Here is a 12536-nt window from a genome sequence, read left to right as displayed (position 1 = left end):
TGGATTTTCCTTAGGTTAAATGAAATTTTCTTCCGTGAGAAATCTAAGTAGCTTATACTAAGAAAGTATTAATCATTAATTTTCTTTTTGGTCTTGTCATTATCCTTCTCTGAGAATCACTAGATTGCATTGAATTTTACTAGTTCCTGAATTTTGTTAGGTCTGGGGCCACTGATCTTCTCTAAGACTCAGAGACTGACATCTTCACATTCTGCTGCCTGACTTCATGACTTGGCATCAATACAGGCTCCTGTTGCAACCAGCATTTATCTGCCTCTGCTTTCTGATGGTAGATGCAATATGACCAGATGCTTCAAACTCTTGACACCCGGAATTCACAACCATAATGGCCTTGAAATGTAAACCAAAATAAACTTGCCTTATTTCTTAATATCTCTCTCTCCCTCCCTCCCTCTCTCCGTCCTTCCCTCCCTCCATTCTTCCTTCCCTCCTTCCCCCCCCCCCCCGCCCACCTCTCACCCTTATCTCAGCAACAGGGAAAGTAACTAAGACAGAATGGATTTATTAAGGATGACTTAAAAATTCACTCTGCTATAAGAAGAACAACCATGTCCATCCCTAGACACAAGTACTAGAACATGAAATATTTCTTAGGCTCTTTCTCAGTCTGTCAAAATCAGTGCATCTTACTAAACATAATCATCTCTTGATACTAAAGGGCCAAGTGGCAACACCTGGAATATGGTCCAAAGTGGGTATGTACTAATGAAACCACCAGGGAGGCACTGGAGAAAAACAGGACAGTCTACATGCCAGAACCGAGACAACAGAGCATGGAAAGTCTACTTTTCTCTTACTTTCTCAGAAATACAATGCTTGATATAGAGCTCACATCTCTCTCTCTCTCTCTCTCTCTCTCTCTCTCTCTCTCTCTCTCTCTCTCTCTCTCTCTCTCTCTCTCTCTCTCTCTGCAGTTCCCTTGTACAAATTTCAATGGGCTGCTCTGGGGCACCTAGGAATTTGCTAATGAAGGACTTGATAAGGCTTTCTATATTTTACAAAAACTGAGGCAGAGGTCAGAGTAATCACTGCAGCATCTCCTGCACTCAAACACTAGGAACAACAGGTTTGTAAAACTTATCAACTCACACAGCAGCATACACAAGGCATGGACGGGTTTGTACAAGATGGGAGCGTCGAACTGAAAAGAGAAGAAGATGCACACCTTATCCTTGACCCACAAGTTGTAGCCAACTAACAACCACTTGCAAAGAAAAAAATTGTTTTCTCGAAAGGAAAACAAGCCACTCATAAGGGCAGGCCCTATACCCAGCCATAGATAAGCAAAACAGAATTGGTACAATGGCATCTTTGGGGTTCTTTGTCTAATAATGTGAAGTCAGGACAATGGTTTTTGTTCCTGTTGGTATTTTTTCATTTTACTTTTACCTTGCAGATTTTTGTGTATATATTATATCTTCTAGTTTGTATTTTATGAGATTGTACATGTAAATATTTGTGTCTCTGTATTCATATGTATTATGCATTTCTTGTGCCTTTTCTTTGTTTGTTGTGGCTTTGTCATATTCTAATATGTTTGTTTTAGCTAACCTTTCTTATTTTATTATTATTTAGATAATTGTTTTCTTTTTGTTTTTATTTAATCTTTATTTGTTTGTTTCTTTGTTTCACTCCAGATTTTATTCCCCCCACCTCTGGTCCACCCTCAGACTGTTCCACATCCCAAAGCTCCTCCTCAACCCCTGTCTTCACAAGGAAATTCCCCCCACACACAATGTCCCACCCCACCAGACCTCCTGACTCCCTGGACCTCCAGTCTCTTGAAGATTAGGTGCATCTCTGACTGAATACCAGGCCCAGCAGTCTTCTGCTGTATATGTGTTGGGGGCCTCATATCAGCTGGTGTATGCTGCCTACTTGGTGGTCCAGTGTTTGAGAGATCTCAGGGGGCCAGGTTAATGGAGACTGCTGGTCCTCCTATTGGGTCACCCTCCTCAGCTTCTTCCAGATTTTCCCTAACTCAATCACAGGGATCAGCAGCTTTTGTCCATTGGTTGGGTACAAATATCTGCATATAACTCTTTCAGCTGCTTGTTGGGTGTTTTGGAAGACAGTCATGATAGGTCGCTTTTTGTGAGCACTCCATAGCCTCAGTAATAGTGTCAGGCCTTGGGACCTCCCCTTGAACTTCAGCAAAGTGGCTGAATATAAAATTAACTCAAATAAATCAGTAGCCTTCCTTTATACAAATGATAAAGAGGCAGAGAATGAAATTAGGGAAACAATTCTCTTCACAATAGACACAAATAATATGAAATATCTTGGGTAACTCTAACCAAACAAGCGAAAGATCTGAATCACAATAACTTCAAGTATCTCAAGAAAGAAATCAAAGATCTCAGGAAATGGAGAGATCTCCCACGCTCAGGGATTGGCAGGATTAATATAGTAAAAATGACCATCCTGCCAAAGGAATCCACAGATTCAATCCAATCCCTATCAAAATCCCAGCACAATTCTTCAAAGACATGGAAAGAGCAACTCTCAAATTCATCTGGAAAGGCAAAAAAAAAAAAAAACCCAGAATTACGAAAGCAGTTCTTAACAATACCAGGAAATCACCATCCCTGACTCAAGGTTTACTACAGAGCAATAGATAAAAACTGCATGGTTTTGGTACCAGAGACAGACACATTGATCAGTAGAATAGAATAGGAGACCCAGAAATAAAACCACACACTTACAGACACTTGATCTTTGACAAAGAAGCTAAAAATATACAATGGAATAAAGAAAGCATCTTCAATAAGTGGTGATGGTCTAAACTGGCTGTCTATGTAGAAAAATGAAAATAGACTCATATTTGTCACCTTGCACAAAGCTCAAGTCCAAGTGGATCGAGGACCTCAACATAAAACAAGAACAAAAAAAAAAAAAAAAACAACCACTGAGTGTGATAGAACAGAAAGTGGGAAAGAGCCTTGAACTCATTGGCACAGGGAGAAATTTCCTAAACAGAACTCCAATGGCTCATGTTCCAAGACCTGTTCATTTTCTAACAAGAGATAGATGTGGGTCCAAATGGGAGGAGAGGTGGGGAGAGCCTGAGAGGCATAGGGAGAAAGAAAACTCAATCAGAATATATTGGAGAAAAAAATAAGTTTTAGCAAAAGAAAAAAACCAAAATAAAATAGAATGAAAAATCAAAAAGAAACAAGAAAAAACCTATTTTAAAAACTGATATACTGATAGCTACTCAGTCCCATGCCAGACTTCTCACTGGTTAAGATATCTGACTTCCTAAAGCAATGTACATTTGTTACTTCTGCATAACTCTAACCAAGTTATCTGTTGTAAGCAATGTAAGGGAGGAATTATTTATTTAGTTCAAAGTTACAAAAGAGCCAGCACAGGACAAGGGTAACATAAATCTCAACATCCAAGAAACAGATAGAGGGGCACTCGCATTCATAAGGACAGGAATCAAAAGAGAGTCGTAAGTGAGTAGACCCAGAATCTGCCTCTAAAGACATGGCTCCTACTAGAACAATATTTCACAACCCACCACTCCTCAAATTTTTAAACCCATCCATGGGTTAACCTAGTCACTGAGTCAGAATCCTTATACCAAATCATACATGGAAACACCACTGTCACACACAGATATTTCTTAATCACTTAGATGTTTCTTAATCCAGTTGTGGTAATGATAAAGATGATGGTACCAGAGTTTTCCAAAACTATTCACAAGTTCACTGGACAGGAAGAAGCATAGAATCTTGGAGTGGTGCCCAAAACTAAGAAAAGTACCCAGCCTTATCGTTCTCCAGAGAACTTGCTTCTTTTTATTTTCCTGCAAAAGTCTATGCCATCTGGCTTCCTACTTTTCTGATATTCATCTGTTGGCTGTCTGTATCCCTAGCTTTTTTTTTCTATCTGCTTGTCCTAATGCTTTTTACTTTTAATTGAACATGATGATAACAACAGTCAATTGAATCCAATGAAAACATTATTTCAAATGTCAGACAAGCAATCAGCTTATTGTGCATCTTACTGACTCTCCCTGTATTTCAATTAGGAAAATGGGAACACGTTATAGGTCCTGTTTATACGGGAGAAAACTAGGCAGAGAACTATGTGTGAATGATCTAACATAGTACTTCTTATATTCTGATGTCACTGCCTAGTTGACCCTTCTTACACCAAATTTCTGTCCCTTATATTGAATCACAGGTTCCTCTAGGACAAAGTTCCTTTAGCTATTAGTTGCAAACACATGAAGTAACTATGTGAAGAATCACACCAGAAATTGGTAACATTACAACATTTCAGAAGGTTCAGTGAACATTTTTAAAAAATAAAGCATAAGAGGAATCTGAGACATGGCACCAGGCAATAGAGCCTTTGGTGACTCCACTGCATGCCAGTATCAAATTAGTATCAAATAGATTTTGATTGTAATTCTTAGGGAATTCTCAGTTTTAAAAGGTGGTTTTTGAGTTGATGTCTTGAGGTTCCTAAAAGAAATGGCTAAATGCATTTAGACTTAGGATTAGAACAGAATGCAGAACAATTTCTGAAGTGGCATTAAATTTTGGCCACTTTGTACTGTATACTGTATAAATTATTATTCTCAGCATTATTATAGAATAAAAATATCAATCTAGTTTTCAAAACATTGAATATGCTATCCAGTGGTATAAAATATGCAGCAGAAATTTGATTCTTTATGCAAAAATACACAAATTTATTTTCTCATTACTATAAAACTTTTCTTCAGTGATTAATGGATGATAAAAATATATGTATTTTTATGTCAAAATTGTCTACAAATAAATTTGTGATTTATTAACAATGAATATTTGATATTTGTATGTCTATTGTGCTGGATACTTTTTGTCAACTTAATAATACAAACTAGAGTCAATTTCTATTCAGTTGAGCAACTTTGGGAAAAAGCCTCTATAGCTTGGGCTGTAGGCATTTCTGTATGGCATTTTTTGATGGTTTGTGGTTGTGGGAGAAACAAATGCATTGTGGGAATTGTTAATCCAGAGATTCACTAGAGAAAAACTAGTTCCACAATTTTGACTCAACTTTTAATTAAATACAGACCAGGACACCCTTTGGTCAGGACAGTTTCCCAGAATTCTCAGTTGAGTGGCCACAAGACATATTTTTCAGGGGCTATTTAAAGACAAACCCAAATAGCCATTGTAATTTCCCATGTAGGATTATTATTTTCCAAGAACTACAACTTCCAGCATTCCAGAAAGTTACTTGGTCCTTGGGTGAGTGGGGTTTACAGGTTAACTTCAGGTATCACAAGGTATCACCCCTGAGCAGGTGATCCTGGGAAGTATTAAAAAAATCTGAACTTGAACATGGAAGCACGCCAGTAAGCAGATTCCTCCATGATTTCTCCCTCTGATTTTTCCTTATTGAGATTTTGGCCTGACCCCATATTATAGGGATATGAACCTATGGAGTGAAGTCTTCAGCCAGACAGTGCAGGACAGGACAGGGCAGGATAGGACAGGACAGGAAAGGATACACAGTCTCAATTTAGAGGAGGCTACAAAGGCCATCGTCATACTATGGCTAGAAATGAAGGCACTTGTCTATTTCTTTTAAGGTAATGGCAGTTGAACCAGGATAAGCTATTGATGTCTCTTAAAGGATTACAAGCCTACATAATACTTAATTTTGTGCCCATGAACAGTAGCCCAAAGTTGTGGGGTCTGGCACCTTGGGTATGACAGGAGCAGAAGTCGCTGTTACAGCTGGTTGGTGAGCTTAATATGTGAAAACTGCAAGGCAAGGAAGGATGTTCCATCTTAATCACAATTCACCATCTTCTGGAAGGCAAAGGTCCCAGAATACAAGAACATATGGTCATGACCATGGCAGGATAAGGATTAAGATAAGGATTAAGATAAGGATTAAGATAAGGATTAAGTCTAGAGTTGGTCTCTCTAAAACAGGGAAAACCCATATTTCTGACATTGACATGCCTCAAACAAACCATCTAAGATGACCATGACCATCCTTAGATCCACTGACTCTGTCTTTTCTGAATAGCTTGTTATTGGAATACTTGTGACTAGGAACCCAAGAACCATATCCCTCAGGTTAACTCTCATCCTAACCTTAAACAAAGAAACAAGATTCATAGTCTGATACAATATGAGCCGTTCTTGTTCATGAATATATGTATATGAAAGGGCTTCAAGTAAAAAAAAAAAACTAAGTTTATTTACTAACCCCATATAAAACATGTGTTTGTAAATGTGCATTTGAAGTTTTTAAGATAAGTTAGGAAGAGAGCATTGTGTTTATTTTTGAGGGAACTATTTTTACCTAAAAATTATCATAGCTGTTGTATATAGAATCTAAATCCTAGCATCCATGCATTTTAAAATCCTATGCCATGTCTATTTTGATTCTAACTCTGAATTCAGTAGACACATGATTAGACACTTTAACATTCTCTGATTGCCTCTGTCATGCCTGGAACATAAGAAAGTTACCCTGAACTGCACATTGGACCCATCCAGACCTGCACCTCTAATGTCAACAGCAGAGGTATTTTAAGATTACCATATCCCTTTATAGTTTCTGTTTTTCTTCAGAACACTGTTATCACCAGGGATGTTAATTTCAAGATAAGATATAAATATATACTCTCATGTGATTCTTATAACGTTTGAATATTTTCAGTTCAGTGCTTAGACAAATGATCCAGTATCACTTATCTGTAGTTGTCTTTATTTTATACTCTTCCATGGGGACATTCTCTTAAGTTTTCATCTCCTTTTGTGTCATGATCACTTACTTATATGCAGATGACTATAAGATCTTTATCCTCATGCATATTCTCCTTCTTATTTCAATATAATTTATTAATCTACTAATGTTTTCCATTTAGTCATGTAAACAGCCCCTCCTAACCAGATATGAATAGATCAATATATGTATATTTTCTTGCAATATGACTTTTTAAACAATTTTTTATCTTAAGGTTCTGGTAATTTCCCTTTCCCATTAGACAGATAGTTCTTTGGTAACTGAGATGAAAATTTATAGATTCTTATAGACTACAAAATACATCGAGTTCTCCAAAGGCCAGATACTTGACTGTTTATAATACTAGGCTTTTGTCAACCTTCATATAACAGGGCTTGTATTTAGAAGAATTCTACTTAGATGAAAAGAACTGGGTGTTTTATTTTCTATTTTCCCACTGAAGAGGAAAGAATTGGAGATAAAATGAATATCACAAACTGGATGCTGGGCACATGTAACCACTATTCTACTCTTAACTGTCAAAGGGTTTTAGTGGTTTATGCTCAACTTTTATCTGTGGATGAGAAATGACAGCCACAAACCCATTTCCTACTGTTGCAAGAAAAGAGGGGTGGTTCTAGAGAAAATACTTGGGTCTGTGAAGGGAAAAGGTTTATGAACAGAGGGAAGGTGATATTGTAGCCCTGTGTCTCTACTGCTAGCACAGAGGTACACGGCAGAATCCCCTAGGCCTGCAGAGCCAATGTCGAGAGAGCAGAAAGAAGTGTTTAGCCGACTGGATTGGAAGTTCTTAGCAGTGTCAGTCTCCCTGTTCAAATTCTCATCATAGTAGTAAAGAAGAAGCTTTGGTGCTTGTTTTGGCTTGTGTTGGTACCAGTACATGGCATCATGATTCATAGTCTGAGAACAGATCAAATTCACTGGTTTTCCAACTCTTGCAACCTTGTATCTTGGGTTCTGCATAACCATCATATCCACAAAAGCTGCAAAGAAAAGCATTAAGTGAGTTAAAGCAGAAGACAATTTGAGACCAAAAAACTATAGGGCGCAGAAGGAAGAACATGACAGCCTTATTCAACAATTTCCTTTTTGGTCAGAACTCACGGGCTGCAAGAAGACAGAAGATCACACAGTAGAGAAGTCTAGGATCCATGGAAGGGCCAGAATAGGAAAAGAATATTTGTCTTTTCAAGGCTTTACCCTACTTCTGGTCCTTGAGAGGAGGAAGTTCTGAGAGTCTGTGGCCCTTTAAGAAAGACCTGCCTCTGACTTCACTGTGGGAGAGTCTCTGCTCATTGCTATGCTATACTCAGCTTCCTCCTGGCAGAGAAGGCTGGGCTCAGCTAGGCCACATGAAAAGCAGAAACTTGCCTCAGTCTCACTGCTTCTCAGAGACATGTGTCCCCTGTTTTATTGCTCTTGCATCTGTCTCATGTCCATCTAGAACTTTCCATCCTGTTCCTAATTTCTCACATTACAGCTCAGAGTTCATCTAGTCATGTGTCCTACACTTCTGATTGTAGAATCTTACATCCAGATACGCATAGACCTTCTAAGAATTATGGCACAAACAAGTGAATAATTTTTAAATTTTCTCTAGGTGTGTCAGTGACTGTTGGGAATTCCTAGAAAATGCCTTCATACTTATCATAGGTCACATCAGCAAGATATTAAGATGTGTTCTCACCTTATTACTGAAGAGGGAAATTTATTGATCTAAAGCAAGACACAAAGTCCAATGATAGTATGAAAAAACAAGACACTGCTCCCTCATCTTCTTCATCCCACAGAGAACTCTGCTGGACTCATAGTTCTCCTGGCCTCCAGTACCCAGCTACATTCCAGGACTGTATTCTTTCAAGATTCACATGGAATTTCCTCTATGTGGTTAAACATAAATCCTATGCATCATGGGTAAGAAATGGCAGTTGTTTAAAGGAGACATCTTTTACTTATTCATATTGAATTCAAATTGTAGCTCTTTTAAATCATGGAGAATGAAAGGACCAGAAAACTCTCATCTCTACTTGCTCCAAGAATCCTTTTGTCCTAGCCCTTTCTGCCATTTAACTGTCTAATAATATCTATTATTTGTAACATTGAGATATCTTTTAAAGTTAATCAAAATAGAAATTGGTAAATGGAGCATCCTTGAAAGTTCTTGAAATTCATTGTATACCATGATGACTGTGGTGAATCATACTATATTGTATGCTTGGAAACTGACAGGAACACAGGTCTTAAAAATGTTCACACAAAAATGAAAGGAAGAAATGTCAACTAAATGGTGAGTATGCTTTTTAGCTTTAAGTAGTAATCATATCAGAAAGCACATCCATCAAAGCATTTCCTGGAAACTTTAAACATTTCATTTTCTCTGTCAATCATAACATAAAATGTTTAGAATACTGAATAAATTAAAGAAGCAAAACAAGATGTCTGAGTTGTTAGGACCATAAAAGAAATGGTGTTCTGTCAATGATAAAAGGTAATATCAATTGTTTATATTCTCAAATGTCAAAGTACTTCATTAAACTCTCACTGACTATGCTTTGGAGCCAAACAATTGATCCATCAAAAACCTAGTTTTCTTGCTAGCTACTATTTTCAGTTTTACTTGTGAGACTAAAATGTTGAAGAATAAATGGACAGCTTGCTATGTGATTTGGTCAATGAATTACATAGTAAAACAGAGGAAAGAAAAGTCTACATGTGTCCCCACCTGTAATTTTAAGTGAAAACTTATGTGCATTATATGACAATTTGAAAAAAATCAATCTTCTTTTGTGATTATTATTCTAAAGAAGGTAATGGGCAAGTTACAAGTAAGAAATGTATTCATAGTATTGTGACAAAATTTAATATTCCCATGTACACATAAGAAATAGAGTACAGACTGTCTAAAATTTCAAACCTTTACAATTATAATAAGAAAATATGATTCGAAATGTTTGTGAAAATTGAAATTTAAGGTCACTATCCATTTATCTAAAGATATAGGAAATGAATTTGATGATTATTTGAAGTACTAAATCCAATCAGACTAGGACAAATAAAAATTATTTTAGTGCATTTTAGGGCTGTTTACAAAACATGGCAAACAGAAAGAAGGAATACCTGAATCTAAACACTTACAAAGAACAACTGGATCTATATTAATGTCTCCTCATTTATAAGTCTCACAAATAATTCCACAATTAAAAATGTTTTGGGTTGAAATATATTCTGTAAGAATTATTAATTGTGTTTCAGATATTTAAAAAATCAGACCTTATCTAGTTAGGAAATGAGCTTTAATCTCTGAGAAAGGATGTGGCTAATCCACTTAACCACAGGATTTTTTAAAGGTGTTTGGTAACTTCTATATAAATATAACTGTTTAGTTTGCCCTGCTGACCCTGTTTCTATCCTTATCACTGATAAGCCTACAAACTAGGAGTGAATGAACTAGGTTTCCATGGTTTTACTTCCGTCAGGAAGTGTTCTCAATGTTATTATGAGAAAGGACATGAAGGTGTAGGCGGATACTTGAGTCACAAACCTTCCAAACCAGCAAAGTGCACTGGAATTCTCCAGTTACCCCAAGATAATACATACTCAAAAACTGAAATAAGATAACAAATGCAAATTTCGACACTGGCATGAGCAAACTGAGGATATCTCTCAAGTCACATTTTCTTTAATACTTATGTATTCCAAGAATGAATTCCAGTGTTTTCCCACTTCTGAGTGGAGGAAGCATGAAGACAGTGTTCTAGAGTGTTCCTGAGATTGAGAAGACAGAAGGATGTTGCCTATATCTGAAGGGCTTTACTGGGCATGACGCCATAGCCTCTAAGACAGAAATAAGCACCAGTGTCCTCTAAGTCCTCTGGCTGGTCGTCAGGGTGGCTGTCTTACAGGTTCTCTCTCTTTTTTTTTTTTTTTTTTTTTTTTTTTTTTTTTTTTTTTTTTTATGTCCACAAGTCTCTGTGCGTCATCTTCTTGCCATCTTGGCTTCAAAGGCCAAGTCCTTGTTGAATTCTTCTCTGAACAACTTATTCATAGTTTCAAGATTGTACTCAAGCAACCCTGGTCCTGTTTTCCATATGGTTTGTTTCACTTTACTCTGTAGCATGTGCCATTTTTAAACATGCTATTTACATCATTCATACCAGCGAATTCTCTTTTCTATATTCCCCACCTAATACAATAGTCTCATCACTAAGACGTGATACCTTGCCTTCTTTTACATTTTATTGATGCGCACTAATTAAAAATAATGACTAGGGATTTTTGGAGAGGAAGTGATGCTGGGATGAATAGGAATTTTTATTCACTTTACATCCTGCTCACTGCCCCTCCTCCCAGTCACTCCCTTCCCTAATTCATTCCCCATTCCCTCTCTTCTTCTGTGGGAGAGTGGAACAACATCCCCCCCACCCCGCCCCCAGGAATCCCTCAACCCTGGCACATCAAGTCTCTGCAGGACTAGGCGCTTCTTCTCCCACTGAGGTAAAACAAGGCAATTCAGCTAAAGGAACATATCCCACAGATAAGCAACAGCTTTGGAGGCAACCCAAATTAAACTTGTTCAGGACCCAATTGCACATCTGCTACATAGGTGCAGGGTGGAAGGAGTCAGGACCATTCTATGCATGCTCTTTGGTTGGTGGTTCAGTCTCTGAAAGACCCAAGGGTCCAGGTTAGTTGACTCTGTTGGTCTCCCTTTGGAGTTCCTATCTCCTTCAGGGCCACAATCCATCCCCATCTCTTCCATAAGAGTCTGCAAGCTCCACCCACTGTTTGACTGTGTCTCTCTGCATCTTCTCAGAAGAAAGCCATGCTAGACTCCTATCTGAAAGCATAACAGAGTATCATTAATAGTGTCAGGAATGGGTGTTCAAGATGGGTCTCAAGTTAGGATGATTTTTGGTTAGCCATTCCCTCAGTCTCTGATGTATCCCCCTCCCCTGCATTTCTTGTAAACAGTATAAATTTTGCATTGGAAGCTTTGTGGGTAAGTTGGTGTGCCTATTGTTCCACTGGGGTTCCTGTCTGGTTCCAGGAGGTGACCTCTTCAGGTTCCATATTGCCAATGATGTGAATGGTCATCCCCATTGATTTTTGGCTGCTTCCCCTAACCCAGATCTCTATCAACCTCTCTCAAATCGATCAGATTCCCCCTACCTTCCCAGTCCAGTCAGTTATGGATTGCCATTCATTCGCATGGCCATTTGGCAATCTCTCCTGTACCTCCCCATATGTGATCTTGAACCTCTCACACACATTTTCTTCCCCATCCCCTCTCCTACCCAGTTCCCTCCTTACATTTGTCTCCTATGACTGTTTTATTTGCCCTTCTAAGTAATATTCAGGCATAGTCATCTGGGCCTTTCTTCTTCTTTAACTTCTTTGGGTCTGTGGAGTATAGCATGATATCCTCTATTTTATGGCTTATATCCACTTATAAGTGAGTACATACCATGCATGTACTTTTAGGTCTGGGATACTTCACTCAGGATGATAATAACCCAAGTTACTATCCACTTGCCTGAAAAATTCATGATGTCTGTTTTTAATAGCTGAACAGTATTCCATTGCATAGATGTACCACATTATTTTTATCCATTCTTCAATTTAGAAACATCTAGATTGTTTCCAGTTTGTTGCTATTGCAAATAAAGCTGCTATGAACATAGTTGATCAAGCGTCTTTGTGGAATTGTGGGGCATCTTTTGGATATATGTCCAAGAGTGGTATATCTG

At 37.9% G+C, this 12536-nt stretch overlaps 1 gene segment (V, D, J or C); it reads right to left on the bottom strand.

Annotated features, from left to right (window-relative positions):
- Positions 1-7377: 7377 nt before the first annotated feature.
- On the bottom strand, positions 7378-8159 carry LOC127677894 (T cell receptor beta variable 3-1-like). The segment is given in 2 exon segments: positions 7378-7772; positions 7894-8159. Coding segments are annotated over 2 exon segments (444 nt in total).
- Between the last annotated feature and the right edge of the window lie 4377 nt (positions 8160-12536).

The sequence above is a fragment of the Apodemus sylvaticus genome, chromosome 2, assembly GCF_947179515.1.
Source record: "Apodemus sylvaticus chromosome 2, mApoSyl1.1, whole genome shotgun sequence".
NCBI lineage: Eukaryota > Metazoa > Chordata > Mammalia > Rodentia > Muridae > Apodemus > Apodemus sylvaticus.
The sequence above is the reverse complement of the archived record's forward strand: the minus strand, read 5'-3'. Positions and strand labels throughout refer to the sequence as shown.